Below are 26,663 nucleotides of genomic sequence, written 5' to 3'. Positions count from 1 at the left end.
TTGGTTGGTTGTTGTTTTTTATTGGGCAGCTGCACTTCCTCAGGTTGTGTATTGTTTGTGTCTGAACCATGGAGGTATTTACTATGTATCATTGAATAAAATGTGTATGAGATACTGGCAATTAGGAGGTTTAATAATTATTTTTTCATTTGATGTATTATGGCAAATTAACAGGTTAAATAACTATTCTACTGTTTAGTCTACTGCTTGTGTTACTGACAATTAAGTAATGAATTCACCATTTTGTGCATATTTCTGGCAATAAAGGGGGTCATATCACTGTTTTGCGAGTTTTACTTGCATATAACTTATTAAAGGGGCATTATAGTGGGAAGAATTAAATGCTCTAATTTGTTAGAACATGTAATTTTAGCAGCTCTGTTTTTAACCTCATCAAAAGGGGAGAACTGCTGGTCCTGAACTGAAACTTTATGTGGGTTAAACACGTAGGGCCTGGTGATCAAAAACCCACCGGCATGGAGAGAAATCTCACCAGATCTTTGGGGGCTTTTTTGAGCAGTAGCTGTGTCTCCTTTAAATCCAGAACTCCGCATAGAGAGATAAACAGCTCCCAAGAAAAAAAAAATGCAATTTTAAAAGTCTTTAAGTAACCTTGCAGTACTGATGAGACATGTTACATCATCTCGCCAAAGAGGAGAGGTTTAGATCAGGGCTCGACAAATCCAGGTGCCAGGGGAGCCACTGGCTCCTAGAATTCTACCCTTGGCTTCTAACTTTTTGGGTTATTCTACATATATCTAAATATTTGTCAAGCACTGGTTTAGATCACCTGTCCTTCGATTTGCAGGGTCTCTAGTGTTAAATTAGAAGAGAGTGTAATTTTTCAACTATAATAGCAATTTAAATCATGCAATCATGTATGTCTATAGGTAGAGTACATATGCAATTGTTATTTTATAAAATCTGTTTGCTATAGAAATTCTTCTATGCACCATCTCTTCCCCTAGTGAATATAGCCAATGTGTCTTTAACTGCAACAAACACTCCCTTGTATAAATCCTGCAGTCTGTGTTCTTCCAATTTGTAATTGTAGCCTTGGAACAAGTGAAAGTGCCAAGAAGAATAAAGATGCAGTTCCTAAATATATATGATATGAAATGATTTCTGGTAAGACAAGAAATTCAGGTTTCTGTCTAAAGCTTTTTGCGTTATATGGGAATTGATCCCTAACATCTAAGAAAAGATGCTCAAGCAGAGAATGAAGTGGATCAAATTACCTATCATTTGACCCTACATCTAATGCTTATGATAATCATTCTGTGAGTATAGATTAAAATATAAGTAGCCTATCAAACTGGAATTAATTATATTGAGCCATTTTAAGAAGTCAAAAATATAAATGTTGAATTTTTTTTTTGGAATCGGCTTCAATGCAGATCATTAATCTGCATTGGGAAAAATGTGTACAAAATAAATGTTTTGAAAACGATCATTTTGTTAAAATTTGTATTGTTTTACAGTACTGGGACATGATCTTAAAAAGCCTTCTGGGTATTGATTATCTTTTGACCTTTGCTGTGGATAGTTAGGGACATATATAAGCATGAATATCAAGCAATCACAGTGTACACCGTCGTAAGGTCAGGATTCTGAGCTTTGGATACATTCCAAACACAATTTTCAAACTTTAAAAAAAAAAAATGTGCTTATCCCACACTCCCTACGAAGCCAAAACATCACATTCTTTAACCTGCAAATGCTGTCCATCAATATATTGTTTAGGCAATTTGCAGCACTATGAATACCTAGGTTTACAGATTTTGCTTTTGACCTCTGTAGGGAGTGTGGGACAAAACACGTTGTTTACACAAAAGCAAAAGGTGTATATATAATGTACCTTTTTTAAATTTTTGGAAAATTAGATATTTCTTTTTTTTACTGATTGTAGCAACTCTCTGTAGTAAGTCTTTATGACATTTGCATGATATATTTTTTTAATTATTGACTTTTTTACAAATAGATTATATGTAATTTGCGGAAACCTGTAGACGCCAGCTAGAGCAGGAACATTGTACGTAAGCGCTTCTAACTTTCTCTACCCAAGAAGCTTATACTGGAGTTAAGAACGTTTAAATTCTTACACACCCTCTGTTTTATAGATTATTACAGTGCATTTGTAAGTTTAGTAATTTATTCTTGCACATTTTTATTTATATTTTAGAGATGGGCAGCTGGTCCAAAAGTGGCCTTGTGCACAAGTTTTTGCTTCTCCATGGAAAAATCAGAACTAAGAATGTGCGCCGTTGTTTTTGAGGGATCAGGAAAATAATTAATGGACATTATTTTAAGAAACTAATTATTATCCTTACGTTTAACAGCACACACGTGTTAGAAAGTTCACCATCTCAATGTGGCAGTACTGCAGCAAACTAACACTAAGTTTAATTATATAATTTAAAGGAACAGTAAAGTTAAAATTTAAACTTTCAAGATTTAAAAAGTATTTAATTTTAAACCAGTTTCCAATTTACTTTTATGATCTTATAAGCTTTGTTCTCTTTGTATCCTTTGGTGCAAAACATAGCTATGTACGGTTACAAACAGTAATGCACTACTGGATTCTAGCTGCTGATTGAGGGCTGCACATAAATGTCTCTTGTCATTGGCTCATCTAGTGTGTCCCAGTAGTGCATTGCTGCTCCTTCAACAAAGGATAACCAAGAGAAGGAAGCAGAATGTTCAGTCTGGTTAATAGTTTTATATTTGTAGTGTAGAGCATTTTATTATTGTACTATTGCTTGCATATAAAATCGCAATGAAATGTTCATGGATTAGACAGATCATGTAAAGCGAAAAAACCAAGTGCATCCAAGATTCACAGCGATATTTATTATAAAAACACACAAATCGGCTAAAAATGCACTCTCGGAATGTAAAAAGGAAAAAGCTTATCTGCTAGAAAATCAGCCAAGTTCCAAGGGTGACGCGGAGTCCTTTTCGCTGCTCCTCATAAGCCGCCTGCAGCCGGAGGGTCTGCTCAGCATACAGAGTCCTCTTGGATAATCCTCTGTCTGATCCACCCAAAAATGGGCCTCTAACACACCAACCTTTGAAGGCAAGAAAACCAATCTTCCCAGTGCCATTGAACGAACGTTACTCTGCAAAGCCAGCCCCTATGCGTTTTGTTTGCTACATGCAAACTTTCTCAAGGGGTCTTAGAAGCAGCTCCTATAATTATATATTACTTCTGAAGGGCATATATTTCTATAGAGCACGTATCCGTATAGCGCTCTGTTGTTGTTTTCTTTGTTTAGATAGAGCATATTATTTTAAGAGGCTTTTCAATTTATATGCCTCTTGTCATCGACTCACTAAATGTGTTCAGCATTGCTGCTTTGGAGCTGACTTTAACTGTGTGTTTAACACAAAGTTAGGACATTTTATTATTAAGGTATTGATTGCATATACCACATTAAACCATTTTGTTTTTACACTTTTATTCCCCTTTAAACCATTGGAAATCGTGTTCAACCATCAGGAAAATATTAGGGTATTTTAATTACAATGTATTTTTAACAGTAGGGATGATAATGATGCACAAATTGAAGCTAGCTCGTCGGATTGTAAAACAAAACTAGATTTTTGTATCTTTAGAATAATACATTTAGAAATTGCTTAAAGGGACAGTCTAGGCCAAAATAAACTTTCATGATTCAGATAGAGCATGTAATTTTAAACAATTTTCCAATTTACTTTTATCACCAATTTTGCTTTGTTCTCTTGGTATTCTCAGTTGAAAGCTTAACCTAGGAGGTTCATATGCTAATTTCTTAGACCTTGAAGCCCACCTCTTTCAGATTGCATTTTAACAGTTTCTCACCACTAGAGGGTGTTAGTTCACATATTTCATATAGATAACACTGTGCACGTGAAGTAATCTGGGAGCAGGCACTGATTGGCTAGACTGCAAGTCTGTCAAAAGAACTGAAAAAAGGGGCAGTTTGCAGAGGCTTAGATACAAGATAATCACAGAGGTTAAAAGTATATTATTAGAACTGTGTTGGTTATGCAAAACTGGGAAATGGGTAATAAAGGGATTATCTTTTAAAACAATAAAAATTCTGGTGTAGACTGTCCCTTTAATCTACTTTACCTAGACAAAAGATTAATATATAAATATACCTTTCACCGCATTACTGACCTAATTAATATTTACGTGGGCGTGTACATTTGGAGGTTTCGGATACCGCCAAATGCGGAATGAGGAGGCCCTGTGCGCTTCTTCGGCTATTTTTTAGAGCAAAATGTATTCTTGTGAAACAGCAACACATCTAGATTTGCACAGATTTTAATGTGTTGCTGTTTCACAAGTTTAAATTAGGCTCTGAAAATAGCCGAATATCACAAAGGGCCACCCCTTCCACATTCAGAGATATCCAAATATTTTGAATGCACACACGTGTAATTATTTAGTAGCTACTATAAATGTTCTTATTAAGTTTCTTTGCACATATATTTATGTATATTTAAAATATTTTCAGCTAGAGCTTTTGTTAGACGTGGTCTTCCTTTTATACTAGATTTTGTTGACTGTAAGACATGTAAAATGTAGTTTCTTGTTCTGCTTGATGTATTGTAACAATACAAGCACAGCAGCGTTTTATTATGATTTGCTTAGTTTACATTACACTGTACAGGCTTTAATATACAAAGCAAATATAATTGTCGCTTTATATAAAGTACAGAGTTTGCTACATCAGATATTTTTGTTGAGATCTGTTACACTATCTCTTCACAGAATGTACTTTGCAATTGAAGGTGTCTAATGATTTTCACAGCTGTCATTAGGGTGACTTTCCCTCCTACTGACTATTACAAATACACCCAGCTGAGGTATACACATAACCCAAGTGCGTGTCACTTTCACCTATATTGGAGACAAATTGTGAAGAAATCAGTTGGCTGTGCATGGCTCTCCGGGTGCTATCAGACTGATTAAGTATGTGGGTTAAGGATGCGATTTCCTTCTTACTTGTTCCTCCAGGGACATTGGATTTAATCAGTCCACATCCTGTAGCAGCATAAACAAGCGCTTAGCATTGCTACCTTTTAATCTTTTGACAGCGTTGTGTGAGTGTTCGCTGTGTTAGTGCCTTATAACAAGGGTTCATTTCCGTACTGTACGGTGGACCCTTGTTAAAAATGTCACTCTTTAGGTTTCAAAGTGACAGCCTTTTTATTTATCCTGGTCATTAATGAAAAGAGCAGTGCCCTTCCAATGCGTGTCAGAATACTGACATTCATGCACTGTCACCTGTTAAGAAACGCATTCCTGTGGCAAGCTGCCAGCTCTGTGTATTTTTGTTCTTGCATAATGTCAACCAACTACCAGATGGATTATCACTTAGTCTAGTAACCCTTACATCATCTGAATACTGGAGATCCTGACCTTTCAATGGAGTACAAATATATATGTCATGAAACTAGTAGATAATTTGCCTATTTCAATTTGTATTCAGCTCAGAAATGCAATAATAAATAATAGCAGTAATTTTTAGATTCTAAAAATCTTTGCCCAAAGCAAATACATTGGTATTTATTAAAATTAATCAGAACAGTGCCACAAAGTAAGCTAAAAAAAAATCTCATTCACTAGCTGTTAGTTCAGTGATATGATGAGGATTTTTATTTCTCTAGTGCTCAGTGTCCAGGGACTTTCAATGGGGGCACCATCCTGCTGATTTTACTTATCACCCAGATAAAATTGAAGTTGATATTCAGATAAAATGAGCTAATATTAAAAATGGTCAATGCTTATTGCATAAATTATAATTAAATACATTCATTTTAAATTATGCAATTAATTTGTGCCTTGGATAGCAAAATAATATTAAAAGCTTACAACATATTACACTGAACCCACCCATCTAATTCATAATGCCCCCCCAGCTGGCAACATTTTCTGTGGAGAACACTGGCGTTGTTTTCCATTTATTTTACTTTGATGTAACGGGTTATAGTCTGTATATGGATTACAAGGTCTGTATATGGATTACAAGGGTTTTCATGGTATTTAAGACTTGCTGCAGTTTATAAGAAAGTTATTGTATGGTTTACATTTACAGAAGGTCCAGTTAGTTGTCATCTTGCCAGGACACTATACATAGCTGCGTAATGGATGCATGTAGCAGAGGTGACTGGCAATAGTGTTCACCTCCCCCATGTTGTATCGTTGATCTGCTGAGAAGCCCTCATGCACCAGTTGCAGTGATTTAAGAAAAAGCCCTTTCGAACAAAAGATCAGTTTAGGACGCTGCTGAATAGATTAACAAGATTTCCATAATTAGGGTCCAGGGAGAACAATGGGATCCACCCCTCCCGTCCTCTATCACTCCTTTGTCTTCAGATATGGAGAATGACCATGCAACAAGGGTGGGAATCTAACGTGCCATTTGGTCAGTGGACAGTCATTTTCTCACACTGCCCAGTACAAGCCTTCAAACATCTGTCCTAGAAATCATTCAGGGTTTTTTTCCCCTCTCTTCCACCTGTTCTATTTTTATTAGTTTTTGTTTGGTTTATGCAGATTCATTTTTAATATTCATCACTCTATGTTTATTGTTTTTAGTTTTATTTGAAACAAAGAGAATGCATATCTGTGTATAACATGTTCTTGCCCCCTACAAACATTAAAGGTCAACAGCATTTATTTTTAGAATTTGTTGACTGCATTAGAGTTAAACCAATATTAATCTGTACTTTTTTTTTCCTTTTTTTTTCCTTTTTTTTTGTACTTTGTCTTTAACCGGTTTGAAATATAGTGTATTTAGGTTTATTGTAAAATAATGGTAAAATTTTAAGTCTGTAGTGTAAATAATTTTTTGTTTGTTTTTAATTGTTAAGGGGTTTTGTTAAATTTTCCTCTGAATTTTAGTTAGTGCTTTGTGAGAACATTTCATTTAGAAAGATTTTATTTAGTTCTCAGTAAATGATCATTAACCCCTTCGCGACCGAGGACGTGCCAGGAACGTCCTACAAAAAAATACCCTTAACGACCAAGGACGTTCATGGCACGTCCTCAGGGGTTTCAAGCAGGTGGAAACAGTCCTGATCACTTCCAGCCGCTTTAAAGGTATTGCCATGATGCCTCGATATGGAGGCATCACTGCAATACATTTTTTGACACATCGATGCAGAGAGGGCCACAGTGATGGTGCTGATTGTTGGTGGGTGGGAGCAGCTGTTGGGAGGCGGGTGGGCGGCCCATCGCTCGATCACTTCCAGCCAGCAGTGTCGGATCAGTCCCAGGAGCGCACACAGGAGCGGGTGCCTGAGATCTGCACTTATGTGCATTGCAATGCATTTGAAGTCTTTTTGGGAGCAGGTGTTAGGAGAGGGAGGTGGAAAGTTAAGTTTTAAAATGGATCTGGGAGGGGGTGGGGGGTATTGGGGGGGCAGCTACAAATAAATAATGGGTAAATAATTTGAAAAGTGGGTACTGGCAGACAGCTGCCAGTACCCAAAAAAGCACCAAATCGTGAAAGGGAGGGGGGAGGGTTAGAGAGCTGTTTGGGGGGGGGGGCGTGCTCAGGGAGGTTGGGTGGCAAGAGGGGATCCTACACTGCAGAAAATATATAATTTTAAAAAAAATACAAACTTTTTTTTTTTTATACTGGCAGAGAGCTGTTTGGGAGGGATCAAGAGGTAGGAGGCTGATCTCTACACTAAAGGTAAAATTAACCCTACAAGCTACCTAATTAACCCCATCACTGCTGGGCATAATACAAGTGTGGTGTGCAGCGGCATTTAGCGGCCTTCTAATTACCAAAAGCAATACTAAACCATATATGTCTGCTATTTCTGAACAAAGGGGATCACAGAGAAGCATTTACAACCATTTGTGCCATGATTGCACAAGCTGTTTGTAAATAATTTCAATGTGAAACCTAAAGTTTGTTAAAAAGTGAACATTTTTTTTATTTGAGGGCATTTGGAGGTGAAATGGTGTCATGAAATATACCAAAATGGGCCTAGATCAATACTTTGGGTTGTCTATTACACTACACTAAAGCTAACATTAATCCTACAAGCTCCCTACTAGCTACCTAATTAACCCTGTCGCTGCTGGGCATAATACAAGTGTGGTGCGCATTGGCATTTAGCGGCCTTCTAATTACCAAAAAGCAATGCTAAAGCCATATATGACTGCTATTTCTGAACAAAGGGGATCCCAGAGAAGCATTTACAACCATTTGTGCCATAATTGCACAAGCTGTTTGTAAATAATTTCAGTGAGAAACCTAAAGTTTGTGAAAAAGTGAACAATTTTGTTTATTTGATCGCATTTGGTGGTGAAATGGTGCCATGAAATATACCAAAATGGGCCTAGATCAATACTAAGAAAAGTGTTGGGTTTTGTGTCCTTTTTAAATTAGGTTATCAATCTTTTTCAATGTGTTTAGCCTGCTAACTTGTATACATGACTGACAAGCACTTTCAGTATAACTGTTCTGTATTCACTGCTTGTTAATTGTAAGGTAGAGAATGATGCTAAAAGTTCAGTCTTTTTCTCCATTTTTTCTCCCTGAAGCATTTTTTGTGCAGTTTTAAGTACCCTTTTTTAATTTGTTGTAGTTCACTGATCACCATAAATGTTTCTGGAAATGTATTGAAATTTCAAAGTCCCAAAAACTTCAAGTTATATCATGTTAGTAATGTTGTCTTCCAGCTGACGTCTTGATAACGTCACGGGTCAAAATGTCCTTGGGTACCTGTATCAGTTTCTGAAAATTTGGAGACCAGCCCTATTTCCGTTGAGACAGTAGAATGTGCATCACTGATTTTTCGCAAAGAGGATTACTGGCATAATTCTCCCCCAATATTTTTTTTCAGAATTATATTATTTGTTTGTAGTTTTGTATAAAAATGCTAGATTGTTATATAGGTCCCTACAACTCAATTGCATCCATTAAAGGGACATGAAACCTAAAGTCTTTCTTTCATGATTTACAAAGAGTATGCCATTTTAAACAACTTTCCAATTTAATTCTATTATCTCATTTGTTTCATTCTCTTGATAACCTTTGTTGAAAAACAAATCTATATAGGCTCAGTAGCAGCTGATTGGTGGCTGCACATAGATGCCTCGTGATTGGCTGACCCATGTGCATTGCTATTTCTTCAACAAAGGATACCTAAAGAATGAAGCAAATTTACTGCAATTGTTTTTCAACAGCCAAACTCCACCTACTATTTGCTTTATTTGAAGGAGTCAATTTGGGCTTTAGTCCACGGGCAACAAGGCTAGCCACTGTCATCAAGTTAGTATAAAATACATTGTTTCATTACACATAACTAAACATTTTATATAATAAGGTTTGTACTGTCCCTTTAAGGACTGATTGCTCACTGGCTAATTAAAGGGGCACTAAAGTAAAAAAATAAACTTTCATGGCTCAGATAGAGCATGCAGTTTTAAGAGACTTTCCAATTTAGGCATCAGCTGAAAGTGAAAATGTGCAAGAGTTCACAATGTATTTAAGTCTGTGATTGGCTGTCACATGATGTTCAGTGGGATGGCAAATGAAAGGGAATACAAAATCAACTGCACATTTAAAATTAAGGCAAAGTGCCATTGCATTGTCTTTTTATTATGCACTTGATTAAGCAATTCTACTGTATTTAGTGGTCTTTTCATCATTTTTAAGAACATGCACACAGTGGAAGATTTGAAACCCTACTCTTATTTCAGCTATATGGATAATAAAAAGTAATTTTATACAGCTATAGCTTTAATATAAACTCCAGCAGGTAAAATTATTCACTGGAAGCACATTAAAGTGTGGACAATTTTATAGTACAATGTTCGTTAAGTTTCTGGGGCCTATTTAACAAAGTTCGAGCAAACATGATCCGCTGTAGCCGATCATGTCCGCCGCACATCGATAAATGCCGAAAGCATAAGCTGTCTGCCGCTAGCAGGGGGTGTCAATCAAGTCTGAAGGCTTGCGCGGAAACAGTTACATTCAGGGCCATTCGGCCCTTGTTAAATCGGCCCCACTGTGTCCACTTGTTTGTCTTAAATCAGATTTCTTGTCTTTATGTATTGTATTCTAAATCATTGATGCTTTGTTTGATGACTCTTTAAGTCAGTGTTTTTCAACCAGTGTGCCGTGAGAGATCCTCAGGTGTGCCACGGCAGACTGACAACAGTGTGACATATTTTTTAAACTTTGCTTATTTTTTACTCCCAGTGCAGGGGTAGTTTGTAGGAGGCATGGCATAACAGCACAATACATACAGTATGTGTGTGTTTGTGTGTATGTGTATATATATATGCTGTATTAGGCTACAATGTGTGATTTTTTTAAAATTTTGGGATGGTGGTGTGCCACAGGATTTTTTAATGTAAAAAAGTGTGCCACGGCAAAAAAAAGGTTAAAAATCACTGCTTTAAGTCACTGATATGCAAATAGGAAATATGCACATTTATAGTAAATCTCAAAGCTTTAGTTTTACCTTTTAATATTACTGGCTTTTATTTCATGGTATGATTATAATATGCATTTCCTGTTTCACTTTAACGCAGCGACTCTTATCCAGGGCATCATGGTAGTTTTACTGGGTCCGTATTCTTGTTGCTCTAAATCCCTACCTTAACCTTTTGGCTGCCAAGGAGGCTAGTGGCACATTCTCTTTGGCAATCATAAGATTTTATTCTGGTCTCTTGGTCTTTGAGGTCTGGCATTGCTCTTTTTTTCCCTAGCACAAGGTAATCACATCTTGCAGTAGGAATACTATTGGTATACAATTAATGCCATTTCGCACCCTTAAAGCAGGGCTTGACAAACCCAAGAACCAGGGAGCCACTGGCTCCTAGAATTTTATCCCTGGCTCTTCAGAGTTATATCTGTATACGATTACCAATGTCTGGCTCCTAAAAGTATGTCTGACTTCTAAATATTCTTACTGGCTCCTAAATCTTAAACAGATTTGTCGACCACTTAAAGTATAGGAATCCAAGGTTTCTTCCATGAGAATAGAAAATAAACAATACATGAATATAGAAAATAGCTCAAGAAATAGGTGCCCCGTGTATTTCATGTGTTATATGTAATGAGCCCTGTAATCTGAAAGAATGTTTATTAGTAGCAAGTTCGTTTCATGTGACTGGCATTGGACACCCCTGAAACAGCTAGTCAGAAAATAATAGCTGTTTCTTTACAAATTTGCCAGCAAATGATAGTAAAAGGCACATTAGTGTCTCATTTATGGACCATCTTTGCCAAATGACATTTTCTATGAGTCATTATTACCTTATGTAAGCTAATGGGTAGTACCTTTTAGCCATGGACCACTAAAAGCAAATATGTTTGTGCTAAATAACAGTAGTGAGATACAATAATACCTTGGTTGGGCCAACTAGATAGGCCAATAAAAGTATAAGTCTAACTCGCCTCACTCACTTTTTTCCCTATCATAAAATTAGATTTTCCAATACATTTTATAAACAGTAGTTAAAGATGTATGAAAGGATTAAATGAGATCTATATATATATATATATATACACTATATATATATATATATATAGATAGATAGATAGAAATAGGGACTGTAAACATAAGAAAACTTATTTTATATATTAAAAATGCCTGTTAACCTGATATTTGCTGTGCATATATCATGTATTTTTTATTATTTTGCAGGAATATTGATCACTTTTTAAACCTTGCTTTTAGGGGTATCTCAGTAGGCCACCCCCAGTTTTAGTCTGTCTATTTCTATTTTTTTAGAAGCAGCATGCGGGTAACCAATCCTGTTGCTCCCAATTGCGCTGCTGTAAAGACTTGTCTTGCATGCTTTCCTGATTGTGCCAAGGCAAAACATCTGGCGCATGCGTGCTAGTTTACTCCAGATGTTTGCTATTTTCATTTTCTTAGGAAGGAGGAAAAGGGGGAGGGCGGTAGTCTTTTGTGGCCTGCAATGCTAGCTCCGAACAAGAAGGTGCATTTTATGGGGTGACCGGGTAATGGATCCACAAATGATCCTTACAACAAATTTAAGACTTACATTAAATAAAAATAAAATCTGTTTTTAATTAATTATTTATTATGTATTTTGATGATAATTTAGCTTTGTGGATTTAAAAAGATGTTTACTGATCCTTTGATTATGTAAAGTGCAATATTGTTACCTATAAATTGACTGTATTTTTTATATCTGATCTGCATATTTAAGAAGTTGTTCTTTTTCATTTGGAAAAACTCAGTTACAAATTCTGCGCTAGTCTATGAGTTAGCGCCTGTAGGGGGGCGTGAAACGCGTCAGTCTGTTTGCACACTTGCCTGCCATGTCTGTTTGCCTTTTTAGCATGTCTTCAATAATTTATATTTTTTTTATCATATCATTGGGTGTTGGTGTAGTACCTGCCGCTACATTTTGACAAACTCTGTGACGTATCTTTAGGACATTTGGGGTAGCAAATTCCAGGAGACAGGGAGAGAACTAATTTCTGTATTATTGTATATAAATCTACATTAGAAAACTTTGGCTTTTTAAATAATATCCTCAATTTTCCTATTGCCTTTTAAGTTTGATATACATTTGTCAAGCCCTAAGAGTAAAAGTTTTCAAACAAAAAAACAAAGAGATATACGTCAAGATAATAAATATATTTTTAGCTATGGATGAAAATTTGTTGTTTAAATATTGATTTGATCAGGAGGATACAGCTAATTTAGATGGGTCATGAGCTCACACTTATTTGACCAAAAATTGGATAAATTATGTATTGATAAGGTTAAAAAAAAATATAAAGACATTGTTCAGCTATGTCTCAGTAATGCATTGCTGTTCCTTGCTATGATTTTAACTATGTGTTTAACTTATTTGCTTGCAGTGATAGTGGAATAATATAAAATGTTCTAACACATATGAGCAGGGCTCTACAAACCCAGGAGCCAGGGAGCCATTGGCTTCTAGAATTTTGGGGTTACTCTCCAAATATCTATATAAAGTATGTTTGGCTCCGAAATATTTTTACCGGCTACTAAATTTGAAACATTTTGTTTGCATTAGAGCATTTACTTCTTTTTTTTTTTTTTGCACTTTTAAGAAATTTAATTAAAACAAATATGTGAAACAATAGACAAAATGTAATTTAACAATTTAGTGCACTCCAGTAGGTAAAATGAATAATTGGTAACACACGCAAAGAAAATACTAGTGTACACTGTCCCTTTAAGCAAGATATATGCCATACACAAGCCTAGATGTATATACAAGGGATCTACATAGAATACAGGAATGGGTCCATTACAAAGAAAATGAGAACTTTGTGTGTTGCAAATGGGAATAGGTTGAGGTATAAAGCAGTGGGGACTGTACTGTGCTTGAAAGGCCCCTGTTTGTCTTGTGCCCAGTATTTAAATATAATACCATTACCAATAATATTGTGAGCCAATCTTATACATCCTTTGTGACTTAGTCAACCTCTTGTTTATACTTTTTTTTTTTCCCCTCCGCTTTGTAAAAGATTTGGCTCAGCCTTAAACAATAATCTTTTCAGGAGGAAAGCATTTCATGTGAAAAACCTGCCCTCATTTTCATGAAAAAAGATCTGTTTGGAAAGAACTCTCCCATCACTTATAACCGTTTACCTATCAGTGGCACTTTTAATAATAGCCAATGAATGTTGAGCATTCTAGATGGAACCTCACAGCGATGCTGTTTAAATCCTCTTGTGCCATTTTGCTATCCAAAAAAAAAGCAAAAATGGAAACTGCAATGCTGTATAAGTCAATTAAAGCATTAGGTAATCTAATTGTCCTGTTGCCACAAAGTAGCTTAAAAGCTGCAACATGAGTGAATTGTATACTGGTACTTCCCAACCCCCAAAGTTTGACTATCCCCAATGGTCTTTATAAAAGAACTGGAAAGAAAACACGCACAGAAGGACAACAATAGGTCCAGCGGGACTTGCTCATGCAGATGTTGGGAAAGCCAGTGCTTATCCACAACTCCTAGCCAGAGGGCAGAAAATACTTTGTGCCTAGGAATAGAACAGCACACATGTAATATAATCAACAGAGAAAGGGGGGGGGGGGGAGATGGTTACTAGCACTGAAATTTGGAATTTGTTTTGCCCACAGCAAGTTTCTCAATCTTGTCTCTGTTCATTAGTTAAAGGGGGGATGCTGATCAGTGGAGAAATTATGCAATTAAAGTTACTTATCCTGAAGACGTTGATGTGTGATTAACATTCCTGCACGTTGCTTTGATTACTTCATGGGTGCTTTAAAACTCGACATATTGAACAAAGAAAGTGATGTGGTTTCTTAATAGAAAATATTTCTACACAGTTCCATGAAAAATCTACCTCTGCAGAATATGTCATTAGAGTTTAATAAGGTCTGAAATGCCTTCAGATTGTGTTTACACACTTTAAAATCAGACTGTGCGGAAGAATTGATTTAATTGATGTATCTGAAATCAGCACTGACTTGCCAGTGCATTGAAAACCCTAAAGTAAAGAGTGTCAGATGATGCAGTGATTAAGCAACACTTGCAAATTGTGGAAAATATGCTCAGCTCAGTATGTAGTTATTTTGGGGCAACCCAGTACCATTTGAAAACTAAATTTGCATTCAAGATGGCAACATCTAAATTTTCTCTATATTAAGCAACCATATATAAAGTTCTTTATCTTAAAGCTCATTGAATGTGTATTTAAATTAAATGTTGTATCAATATCTACATGCTCACTGCTCTTCTAATTATATATATTTATATAAATATATATATATATATATTTGTGTATGTATGTGTATATATACAATAAATCAGTGCCATAACGTGTCAATCTAGAAATTTGGCATGGGGGGATAGTTTGTTGTTTATTATTTGTTTATATTGTAAAGTTTGTCTTATTTATTTATTTTAGATTTCAAGAAGCAATGTTTTGAAACACTTTACATTTATTATAGTTTTTATGTTATGCCGTGCTAAGGTTACCTTAACCAAAAATATGTAATCATGTTGAGTTTTGTATAATTTGTTAGACGGATAATCCAAAACATTATTGAAGTTTTTAAAAAGAGGCTGACACAGCACAATGGTTTCACTTCATTTTACAGGCAACATCTGCCAGAACTCAATAACCTGATCTGCTTTTAGTAAATCCATCACACATTAATCCTTAACTGATATTCTATCTGCATGGAAATACTATTTCAGATCAGTTTTAGTTTTCATAAAGCAATGAGCATTGCCATTTTGTAACCTAGGTTTTCTTCCCCGCTGAAGCCAATTGGGTACAGGTATATATATATATATATATATGTGACTAAAGTGTGTAGCCATGAATGTGGGGAAAGGCCACTTCTAACAAGATCTGGAAATTGTCATAATTGTCATAGTTAAATTACAGCAAAAGGGTATACAATAACAATGAATATATATTGAAAGTTTGTTTTTACCACACATAATTAAGCATTTCATAGTACAAAATCAAGGTGTCCATTTTAATCTTAATAATAGCTCATTGCAAACTTTCATTACCCAGAAGAAAAATTGCATAAATGTTTACACATGCAGCCATTTTAAACTTGTACATTTGTTCTAACAAGATACATAAAGTGAATTGAACTGCAATATAAAATTTAGTGGAAATATTAAAAATACATCTTTACATTTTATCTTTTCTTTTCCAGATCTGTGGTTTTCAACTGACGCCAGAGTATTTGGGATTTAGTTGCTGATCGTTTGCCTCAGGAAATGCACTTCAACCAGATAAATAAATATTGATTTAATGGGTAAGCATTTTTCTGTACCATTAAACATTTTAATTATGCATTTTTTAAAGGGTCTCTATTCTTCAGTTCACTATATGTAAGTATTGTAATGATTTATTTTTGTGTTGCCTCTAAAGATGTATCCAGCTAATTTATACATTAAAGGAACAGTCTACTCCCAATATTTTTATTGTTTAAATATATATATATATATATATATATATATATATATATATATATATATAAAATCCCTTTATTACAAATACCCCAGTTTTGCACAACCAACATGGTTATATTAATATACTTTTTACCTCTATGAATACCATGTATCTAAGCCTCTACAGACTGCCCCCTTATCTCAGGGCTATTTACAGACTTGCATTTTAGTCAGTTAGTGCCAGGTCCTGCACAACTCGACAGGAGTGAGCACAATGTTATCTATAAGTCACACATGAATTAGCAGTGTCTTGCTGTGAAAAGCTGTCTGTGTCTGTAGTGGCTGAGAAACCGGCAGAAATTTAGAGGTGTAAATGTTATAAAGTATATTAAAAAAACAATGTTGGTTATGCAAAGCTGGAGTAGTAAATGCGTCATCTATCTTTTTAAACAATAGCTTTTTTGAAGTAGACTGTCCCTTTAAAGTAGAATAAAAGGCATAGAAATTTGGTCTATACATATTAACTTATTATTGGGGCAATTAAGTCCTGTTTTTATTCATGCTTAGTGTATATTAGCATACAAGTACTGCATTGCAGAAGGCCTATACCAAAAAAAATGCTTTAAAAACTTGTACACTGCTCTTTTCTTCGCAATATGTATTATTTTGCAGTCCAGCAACATACCAGTATGTTAGTCTTATCTCCTGGGCAGCGACCAGTTAAAGAGACTGTCTACTCCAAAATGTTTTATTGTTTAAAAAGATATATATATATTTACTTAATTACCCATTCCATGGTTTTGCACAACCAATATAGCTATTTTTACCTCTGTGATTACCTTTTATCTAAGCCTCAGACTTCCTCCTTATTTAGGTTCTATTTACAGACTTGCATTTTAGACAATTTGTGTAGATTCATGACTGTTATCTATATGGCGCACATGAACAAGCAGTGTCTTGCTGTGAAAAGCCATAAAAATGCCTTGAGATAAAGGCGGCCTGCAGGGGCTTGGAAAAAGGCAGAAATGTAGAAGTTTAAAGGGACAGTATACACCATCTTTCCTATAACTGAATGTAATAGAAACTACTATAAAGAAGAATATGCACAAATACTGTTATAAAAATCCAGTATAAAACCTTTTAAAAACTTACTTAGAAGCTCACAGTTTAGCACTGTTGATGAGATTAGGCTGGGACACCCAGTGAAAGGGGCTGAGAAAAGACACTGCCCCCCTTCCTGAAAAGACAGATTAGACAAATAGAATCCAGCAGGAGTCTGTAAATGAGTGTATATATCTGACACTTTGGAGTTTGGTTAGGAGTCTTAAAATCAGCACAATGTTATTAAAAAATAACTAATACATTGTTACAAAAACACTCTGAGATGGGCTATATAAATGGACCATCTACAAAAGATTTATGCAAATAAAAATCTGGTGTACAATGTCCCTTTAAAGGTTATAACGTTTTTTTAATATAACAATATTGGTTGTGCAAAGCTGGTGAATTGATAGTAAAGGCATCATCTATCATTTTAAACAATAAAACATTTGGAGTAGACTGTCCCTTTAAAGACAGATAGAAATTACCTCCTGCACCCATCAAGCAATATCTACTGATCTGGAGCAGAACACAGCTGTTATGCCAATAAGGACAGCTTTTATGTGTAGCCAGCAATCACTGGCCTTGATCTGCCCAGGATAGTCGGTGCATTGCCATTGCAGAATTGACTTTAAATAAGTGTTTAACCACTTTGCAGGGGTTAAACACATAGGTCTGTGCAATAATAAGACTTTAGCACAATAGAGCATTTTATTATTTATCTTTTAAGTGCCTTTAAAGTTTAGCAGTCAGACAGGATTGTTTACATATAGCTAGTTGCTAGTATAATCCAAAACTCCAGCAGCTATGTATCCTTGATATAACTAATCACATATTCTAGGAGAAATACACACTTGCAGTACTGCATAAACACACATGCAAATGATCTATCAGGGATGTAGGGGTTCTAACAGAACCTATTTTTGTAGTATAAATTATTTTTACAATAGGAAATACTTTTTCCCCGCTGCTGAACCTTTTCTCACCTCTGTACTAATACAAAATCAGCAGGATGTTTACAAACAATTCAATGTAAAAGGTTTCTTTCTAATGGTAGTGAGAGTCCACAGAATCCATTCTTACATATGGGAATTACATCACCTGGCCACCAGGAGGAGGCAAAGACACCCCAACCAAAGCATTCAACTATCCCTCCTACTTCCCCTTCCCTCCCAGTAGTTATTTGCCTCAATGTCCTTTTGAGACCCTCAATGTATAGTTTCTAGAAGAGATTGTGAAGGGACTCGCAGCTGATTTCTTGTGTAGCTGTCAGTAGAATTTATTTTAGCAGCAGTTGTGAAGTGTCACAGGGAAGTTCCCTAGCCTCCCGATTCATACTAAGTTTGTTTGCTTCCTTCCTTTTAGTTACAGGAGAATAATTATATCCTGTCTTTCCAAAACCGGTTTGGATTCGGCTATTTGCTGGATCAGTAAGGGTAAGTCCTTTAGCTCTTTGCATTCCTATGTGCATGGGCTAGTTGCCTAGTAATGATGGGGCACAGATTCTCAACACATTCTGTAATAACTACTGGCTCCTTCAATGGCTAGTGCCTGTGTTCAGGAGCTGCTGTGTGTGTGTATGGGAATGGTATTTTCACTTCTTTATTACGGGGGCAATGTTATCTTTCAGTGACAGAATAAGTCTCCATATGCGATCACTGATCTGGTTCAATAGCAGAGCACTTATCCTGTCAGTGACAGTAGGGATAAGTTAGGTGCTGATTTTTGACCTTGAGTTAAAAAAAATTCCCGCTGCAGTACAGTTTCAGCACATGCTTCGCCTCTCAGTCAAGAGAACCTCAGGCGGAGGTAGTTGATGCCTTGTCAGTTTTCTGGGATTATCATCTAGTCTTTTTCCTCCGGTAGTAGTTCTTCCTTGGGTAGTGGCAAGGATCAAAAAGGAGAGGGTGTCAACAATTTTGATAGCTCCTGCGTGGCCATGCAGGACTTGGTATGCAGATCTCATACGAATGTCGTCTGCTCCTCCCATGGCGTCTTCCTCAGAGAGTGGACCTTCTAACTCAAGGTCCTTCTCTTAACAAAATCCAGATTCTCTGTGGCTGACTGCGTGGAGATTAAATGAATAATTCTGGCTCAGAGAGGATTCTCTGAGTCTGTAATTGACACTCTTGTCAAGGCACGTAAACCTGTCACCAGACGTATCTATCATACGTCAGGAATTACGTGACTTGGTGTGCTGAGCGAGGAATTCCTTGGCGCAAGGTAAGAATTCCATGTATTCTTCAGTCCATTCAGGAGGAACTTGAAAAAAGATCTCTCATCTAGTTCTATTAAGGGCCAAATTTTGTCTCTATCTGTAATGTTTATTAAAAAGTTAATACGGCTGGCCGATATTCAATCTTTTGATTATTCTCTGGTTAGAATCAGGCCAGTATTCAAGCCAATTGCTCCTCTTTGCAGCATGTTCCGTTTGAACCTATGCATTCTCTAGATATTAAGTTGCTTTCCTGGAAAGTGTTGTTCTATTTCTTCTTCCCATAGAGTTTCGGAGTTGTCGGCTCTCTAGTGTGATCGCCCTTACCTGGTTTTCCATCAGGATAAAACGGTTTTGAGGACCAAACAAGGTTTCCTGCCTAAGGTAGCTGTGACCTATAACATAAATTGGGAGATTGTAATCCTGTCTTTTTGTCCTAATCTGTGTTCATCTAAGGAGAGGTTATTGCATAATTTAGATGTGGTGAGGACATTAAAGTTTTACCTTCATTCTACTAAGGATTTTCGCCAGTCGCAAAGCCAGGGGTCAGGCAACTGCTACTTCCTTGTCTTCTTGGTTGAGGAATCTTATTAGGGTGGTTTACATGGAAGCAGGTCATCAACCTATGGCACTTATCACTTCCCATTCCACACGTTCAGTATCTATATCTTGGACTTTCAAGAATGAGGCTTCGGTAGAGCAGATCTGCAAAGCTGCTTCCTGGTCTTCTCTGCATGCATTCACAAAATTGTATTAGTTATTTTTGCCTCTGCAGAGGCTTCTTTTGGCAGAAAGGTTCTACAGGCGGTGGTGCCTAGTGTTTAGGTAACTGCCTTACCTATTTTCTCACACCCTTCTTTTATGGTGGACTCCACTGCTTGGGTATATATTCCCATATGTATGAATGGATTTTGTGGACTCTCACTACCATTAGAAAGAGAAAATAAAATGTATTTTTACCTGATAAATTATTTTGTGGTGAGTCCATGAACCCTCCCTTTTGTTTATTGTTTTAATGTGATTGGCGGCAGTTCCAGTTTGCACCTATTACCCCTTGTATGTCACATACTTTTCCCTATCCTCGTATATAACTACTGCGAGGGAAGGGGAAGTAGGAGGGATAGTTGAATGTTTTGGTTGGGGTGAGAATACATTTTATTTTTGATATAGCATTGAAAAAGACATCTGTGCATGCTCACCAAATTCAGTGTTAGTGTTTTTTATCTTCTAATGCATGCATGCATGCATGAGCAACACCAATACCACTGTTTTTATTTTGGACCTTCTTAAAGGGACGGCTACTTGAACATTTTTTTATTTTTTTTTAGATAGATAATCCCTTTATTACCCATTCCACAGGCTTGCATAAACACTGTTATATTAATATACTTTTAACCTCTATGATTACCTTGTATCTAAGCCTCTGCAGACTGCCCACTTATCTCAGTTCTTTTGACAGACTTGCCAATCAGCGCTGACTCATAAATAATTCCACAGGAGTGAGAACAATGTTATTAACACATGAATTAGCACTGTCTAGCAGTAAAAAAAGTAAAATGCTGTGAGATAAGAAGAGGACTTTAATGGTTTAGAAATCAGTTTGAGACTACCTAAGTTTAATGTTAAAAAAATAATACCAAGAAAACAAAGCAAATTGATGAACTATCTGAATGAAAGTTGAAATTTGACTTGACTGTCCCTTTAACGGTTTTTCCACTGTAGCTTTAGCTCAAAAATTTTTTATTTACTTCAGGGTCTGACGACTCCCAATTCTAGCTAAAGTACCTAATTCAAGCCACTGTTGGGAATCCATAGAAAAGTTGGAAGCGTCAGCAGATCAAATTTGACCATAGAATTGTCTGTTGAACTTACATTTTACCTATAATTCAATGTATCTATAGTATATATTTTTTAAATAATAAAATTGGTCACTAGCTAGTATAGTAAAAAAGAAGGTTCGATATTTGTGTGTGTCCTGGAGTTATGGAAGTATGCCCTTATATATTAAATATATATAGAAATTGGTAAATTTACTGACAATGGGGACAGATATAAAGCATGTCAAGAAGTATGAAAAAAAAAATCTAAACGCAGGCATCAGCAATTTTCACATTAAATACAATCAAAAGTATATTGTACCCGAGTTAGTTAATCCACAGATTAATCCACTCAATGTTAATATAGTAAAAAGTCAAATTTTTTACTTGTCCGCTGCAATTGTTTTACTGGTCTAGGACTAGTGGAACTTTCAAGCCCTGTATATCTACATATTCTATATATCAAGAAAAAGCACTCACTGGTCTTGAATGAACATAACTATTTCTGTAACGTTTTAGTACAGCTATGTGTCTCTTCCTCAGACACACACATACATGCATATATATTTGCACAGATCTTTGTGTGTTGCACTTTAACAATAATATGTCTGCTGCCAAAAATAGCTGAATGCTGCTACCCATGGCCATATTTAGAATTCGTTTGACAAATTAATTTCCTAATCACTAATTTTTCATACGTAGTTTATATGCAGTTTAGTTGCCTTTTTAAGATAATTTCATATTCTTCACAAAAATGTTCATTTTTTAAAAGGACAAAATATATATTATTATTATATTATTTTTTCTCAGCTCTCTTGAAGATGCACTGGACACCTGAGCATGCCCAGCCCCTTAACCAGTGGCCAGAGCAGCACCTTGATGTTTCTTCCACCACTTCTTCTCCAGCCCACAAGCCTGATGTTTATCATAGTAGTCGGCAAAGACTGAATTACGCATGGGCAAATGATGACATATCTGCATTAACTGCTTCAAACTTGTTAAAGAGATATGCAGAGAAATATTCTGGTGTTTTGGACTCTCCATATGAACGAGCTACACTAAATACTTACACAGATGGAGCCTTTGGGCCTGTAAATGGACAGAAAGGTGACATTGAGTCTTGGCAGATGTCACATGGCTCTGAGACTTCCTATTCTGTAAACCCTATACATGATGGTTTGTCTGGCCCCAAATCTGGAAATGGACCTATAGGATTGGGTAGCCCGACTGTAGCATCTGGGAATCTTCCTGATCCTATTTATCCTGGAAGTACCTGTGGAGGACCCAACCCAGCAAATGGTCTTGTAGCACCACAAGATTACACATCACCTTATGGTGGCACCTATCTTTCATCAGGTTACTGCGGTCAACCTACCTCTGCACTCCCACCTTCACACCCTTCATCTCTTCATAGCTCAGGACTGCAGCCGACACATGCAACGCCAGCTCTTGTTCATGGATATAGTTCTTCAGGCTCAATTTACAACTACAGTTCAAGCAGTTATCCTACTCAACCTGCGCTTGGTCCTGGATATGGAGGAATGCACCCTGTTCACCCTCCGGGTTCTTATCTGCCTTCAGGTATTGCTACACCTACCCCACTACCCCCCCATACTACTTCTTCAAGGCCCCCAGGGGTGCCTGGTTACACATACCAAAGTTCTAGCTTAGCACCAATTTCAGTCACTCCTCTTAGTACAGAGTCAGTTAGTTCCTTGAAAAGGAAAGCTTTTGACATGGAAGCAGTAGAGGAAAGTGAAAGCAGATATAGAAAATACAGCTATGAGCAACCAAAGTCTACCTCTGATTCTTCATTTCAGATATCAGATGGTGTTCCAAATGAGTGCCGTGGGAATGGCTTCAGTCGTAATGGAGAAACTCCGCAGGTGCCCTTCAAACATGGAAAAAGACAGGAGGAAGAGCAAGTAGGAAAATATAACAGTCAAACAATGAAGTCTATGATCTCTCCAACATATAATGAAGAAGGACCATTAAGAGCAACTGAAACATTTGGAAAATTCACTCCCCCAGTAATTAATGGTGAACGGAGAAGTAATGAACAGGGGCATATATTTACACAACGAATGCAGGTTTCAGGAGTAAAACCACCAATATTTTGCAATTCTTCTGATAATCAGTTAAAAAATATGGATCCACTTATTCTGGAACTTGTAAATAATAAAATTGTTGACTGTGGACCAGCTGTGCAATGGACTGACATAGCTGGCCAGGTATCAATAAAGGCTGTTATTGAAGAAGAATTAGTTTGGCCTATCTTAAGGCCAGGTGCCTACACAGGAGCTAACAGGCCTCCCAAAAGCATTTTATTGTTTGGCCCTCCAGGTGCAGGAAAAACTCTGTTAGGCCGCTGCATTGCGACACAACTAGGATCTACCTTCCTGAAGATTAGCAGCAATCTACTTATCTCCAAGTGGAAAAATGAGAGTGAAAAAATATTACAGACTGTATTCTTTGTGGCAAGTTGTCACCAGCCTGCTGTGGTTTTCATTAGTGAGATTGATTTGATTATTTCTGGTCTTGTAAATGAGGAAAACACTCACCTGAGCAATCTGCGATCCCAGCTACTTTCCTTTTTGGATAACATAGCTACCTCACCAGATGATAATATAATTTTTATTGGCACGTCACGACAACCTGATGATCTTGATGAAGCTGCTCATCACAGGTTTGCCAAAAGATTTTATATTTCTCCTCCAGATAGTTTAGCAAGAAGGCAGATACTCCATCATATTTTGGCCCAACAAAACTACTGCCTTAGTGAAAGAGAAATGGCCCTGTTAGTTCAGCAAACAGAAGGTTATTCGGGCAGTGAGTTGATACAACTTTGTCAACAGGCTGGAGCCAATCAACTTCATGGTATTTCAGGTCAGCTTCAGCCTACATCCTACAAAGACTTTGAGGGAGCTTTCTGCAAACTCCGTGCAGGTACATCTCAAAAGCAATTAGACTTATATGTGGAATGGAATAAAATGTATGGCTCAAGACACTAACAGAAAATGACCCTGGTAAAAGACTGACACTACACTGGCATTTTTTTTTTCTTGTGAGTGCGTGTGTTTAGAGTCTTCAATTTGAGTGGAGACGTTTACGAAGAAAGATTATCTTTTTCCTTCATACCTAAATGTGATAATTTGATGCTGAGAGAGACGCATCTTTTTAAGTGTATGTGTATATATATACATATCTGTATAGATATATCCGCTTCATTGAATGTTAAGAAAAAACTTCAAGATTTTTTTTTTTTTTTTTTTTTTTTTAAGAAAAACATTTTATTTTTACACATTTGGAAACCTGTTAGACAAAAGTAGCTCTTCACCATTCTCAGGATATCTTCTATTTATTGCCAAATGTTGGCAGCACCACTGTAATATGATGAACAGAAGTTCAGATGCCCTTTTTAGCTTGACCTGCTTTTAAGGTCTAGTTTTCACTTGGTAACCTCAGCTGCTGTTTCATATATAACATAATTATTTGGTCTTCAGCAGAATAAAAAAAAGCCCCTTCACGGCACTTTGGGGGAATCCTCTTTACACTTGACCTAAATGTGGTGACCAGGTAATAGCAAAATATTGCAACCTATGAGGCTCAAGTACTGACAATTAAGAAGGGATGGGAAGAAAAGTACATTGCTAGACTAAGGCATTATTATTTCTTTCACATGCACATTTTTTTATTTTATTTTTTGTATATTTCCATTGTTTTTGCTTTCTAAATACTCAGGAAAAGTTTACCTCCAGAAGAATGTGTTTATAGAACTCAAAGTTCTCATGAAGATCCTAGAGTTAGAGACTGTAAAATTACTTGAAGTCATTACATGGATTTAAAGTTGAATGTATTGCCAATACTTGTACTCCAGCCATCACAGGGACTGAAGTATCCCACAAAGGTTTTAAGTTTGATTTTGTTCTTTAATTTTTTTCATTGTTATTGTAGTGCTGGTGGAGTATTGTGTTTAAAAATTTGTTAATAGCACGGTAGGTTGAAATACTTCAGTACCACTTTTTGGATGATTTATTATTCATGGTTACAAAATTTGTGTTCTGGTTGGAAAAAAAAAAAAAAAAAAAGGAAAAAAAAACAACTTTTGCTTTGCCTTATGGTTTGTGCTTGTCAAATTGTCATATGTTTGTTTACTGCCATGATGCTCTTCTGGTAGTAAAGTCGCCAAAAACATTAACATGTGTCAATGAGAATGACCTTTGCAATGTACCTGTGAAATAACTGTCTTATTTTAACAAATCATATTTAAGCATTAGCGCTATCAATTGCAATTAATTATACTTTTAGTTTAATGAGAATTTAATGTTAAAGGGACATTAAACACTTTGAGATTGCAATATAAAAATGTTATGTATAGTCAAATGACTTTCAGTACAAATTTAATATTAAATCAGGAGTTTTCCTATTCTGAGGATTGCACAAGGCATAATTCAGAAATCTAACCCTGCCACATATATTTCTTTAATTGGTGTCAGCTGAGGTTATCAGATAAGCTACAAAATAATATAATTTTTTTCATACAAAATAACAGGCAAGTGGTTGGTATAGTATGGCTATTGAAAAGGTGTGGTAGAATGGGTCATTGGGAAGATGTTAAAGAAAAAATCACGGTGCACTGTCCCTTTAAGTTTGCACAATCACATAACATAAAACTTGTTTGTTAAAACCACACTAAATATAACATAAAAGTTAAATATGTATATTTAATGGAGTTCTGCCATCAACACTGTATTATAGGGTTACAACTCTACTGTGAGGGCAGTCAAACCAAGTAGAAATCCTAGAATATTAAACTCTGCTGGACTCACTGGATACAAGTGGATTTTCATGTAGGCTGCATTGGAAAAGTAAGAGTAACACTTGTATGACTAACGCATATCAAATTTATGAGCCAACCTTACATTTGTTTTTAGGAGCAAGGCAAACACTCTATGTATAAATATTCATGCAGTAAAACTGAGGTAAGATTTCAGAAGCCTGGCCCAAGGTTTATGAGCAAAGTATTCAGGCAAATTGCAGATCACACAATATGTATGTTTATGTATGTATATATATATATATATATATATATATATATATATATATATATATATATATATATATATATATATATATATATATATATATATATATATATAATTAAAATGTGTGTGTTAAAAAAATGACCAAAGAGCTAGTTTAGTGTTTTAAATAAAATGTACAATGTGAAAAACCAAAGTGATTAGTTTGTTAGAAATATTTAGTTTTCTCCTGTAATCAAGGAGATGCTGTGAATGCCAAATTACAGTTTGTATCAGTGTTTAATATTGTCTCTCCCCTCCACAAGGTAATATTTTAATGTGAAATTAATTTTCTCTTTAAACCAAAGTTTGTTTGGGAGTAGCATTTTAGAACATTGTAACTTAAATTACTATTAGTTTACTAGTGTGCATTTAATCATTTTCATCTAATACCTACTGTTTGGAGACAAAATAATTCAAATGATAACTTTTGTGTTACATTTGAAACAAGCCAAAGAAACTCAACCTTTGAAATCAATAACTGTGATACTTTAATTGTATACAATCACTCCAAGGGTGACCACATCTAGAATTTGATG

The 26,663-nt window shown here is 35.9% G+C and overlaps 1 protein-coding gene across 1 annotated transcript in view; it reads left to right on the top strand.

The window, feature by feature from the left end:
• Window positions 1-26,077, top strand: part of LOC128654351 (fidgetin-like) — a 134,419-nt gene extending 108,342 nt beyond the window's left edge. The window contains exons 2-3 of the mRNA XM_053708232.1: window positions 15,673-15,774; window positions 21,854-26,077. Coding sequence (XP_053564207.1) covers window positions 15,771-15,774; window positions 21,854-24,054 — 2,205 coding nt within the window. The 5' untranslated portion in view covers window positions 15,673-15,770 and the 3' untranslated portion in view covers window positions 24,055-26,077. The remainder of the gene's footprint in view (window positions 1-15,672; window positions 15,775-21,853) is intronic.
• Window positions 26,078-26,663: the final 586 nt, after the last annotated feature.

Source organism: Bombina bombina, chromosome 3, assembly GCF_027579735.1.
Source record: "Bombina bombina isolate aBomBom1 chromosome 3, aBomBom1.pri, whole genome shotgun sequence".
NCBI lineage: Eukaryota > Metazoa > Chordata > Amphibia > Anura > Bombinatoridae > Bombina > Bombina bombina.
The sequence above is the reverse complement of the archived record's forward strand: the minus strand, read 5'-3'. Positions and strand labels throughout refer to the sequence as shown.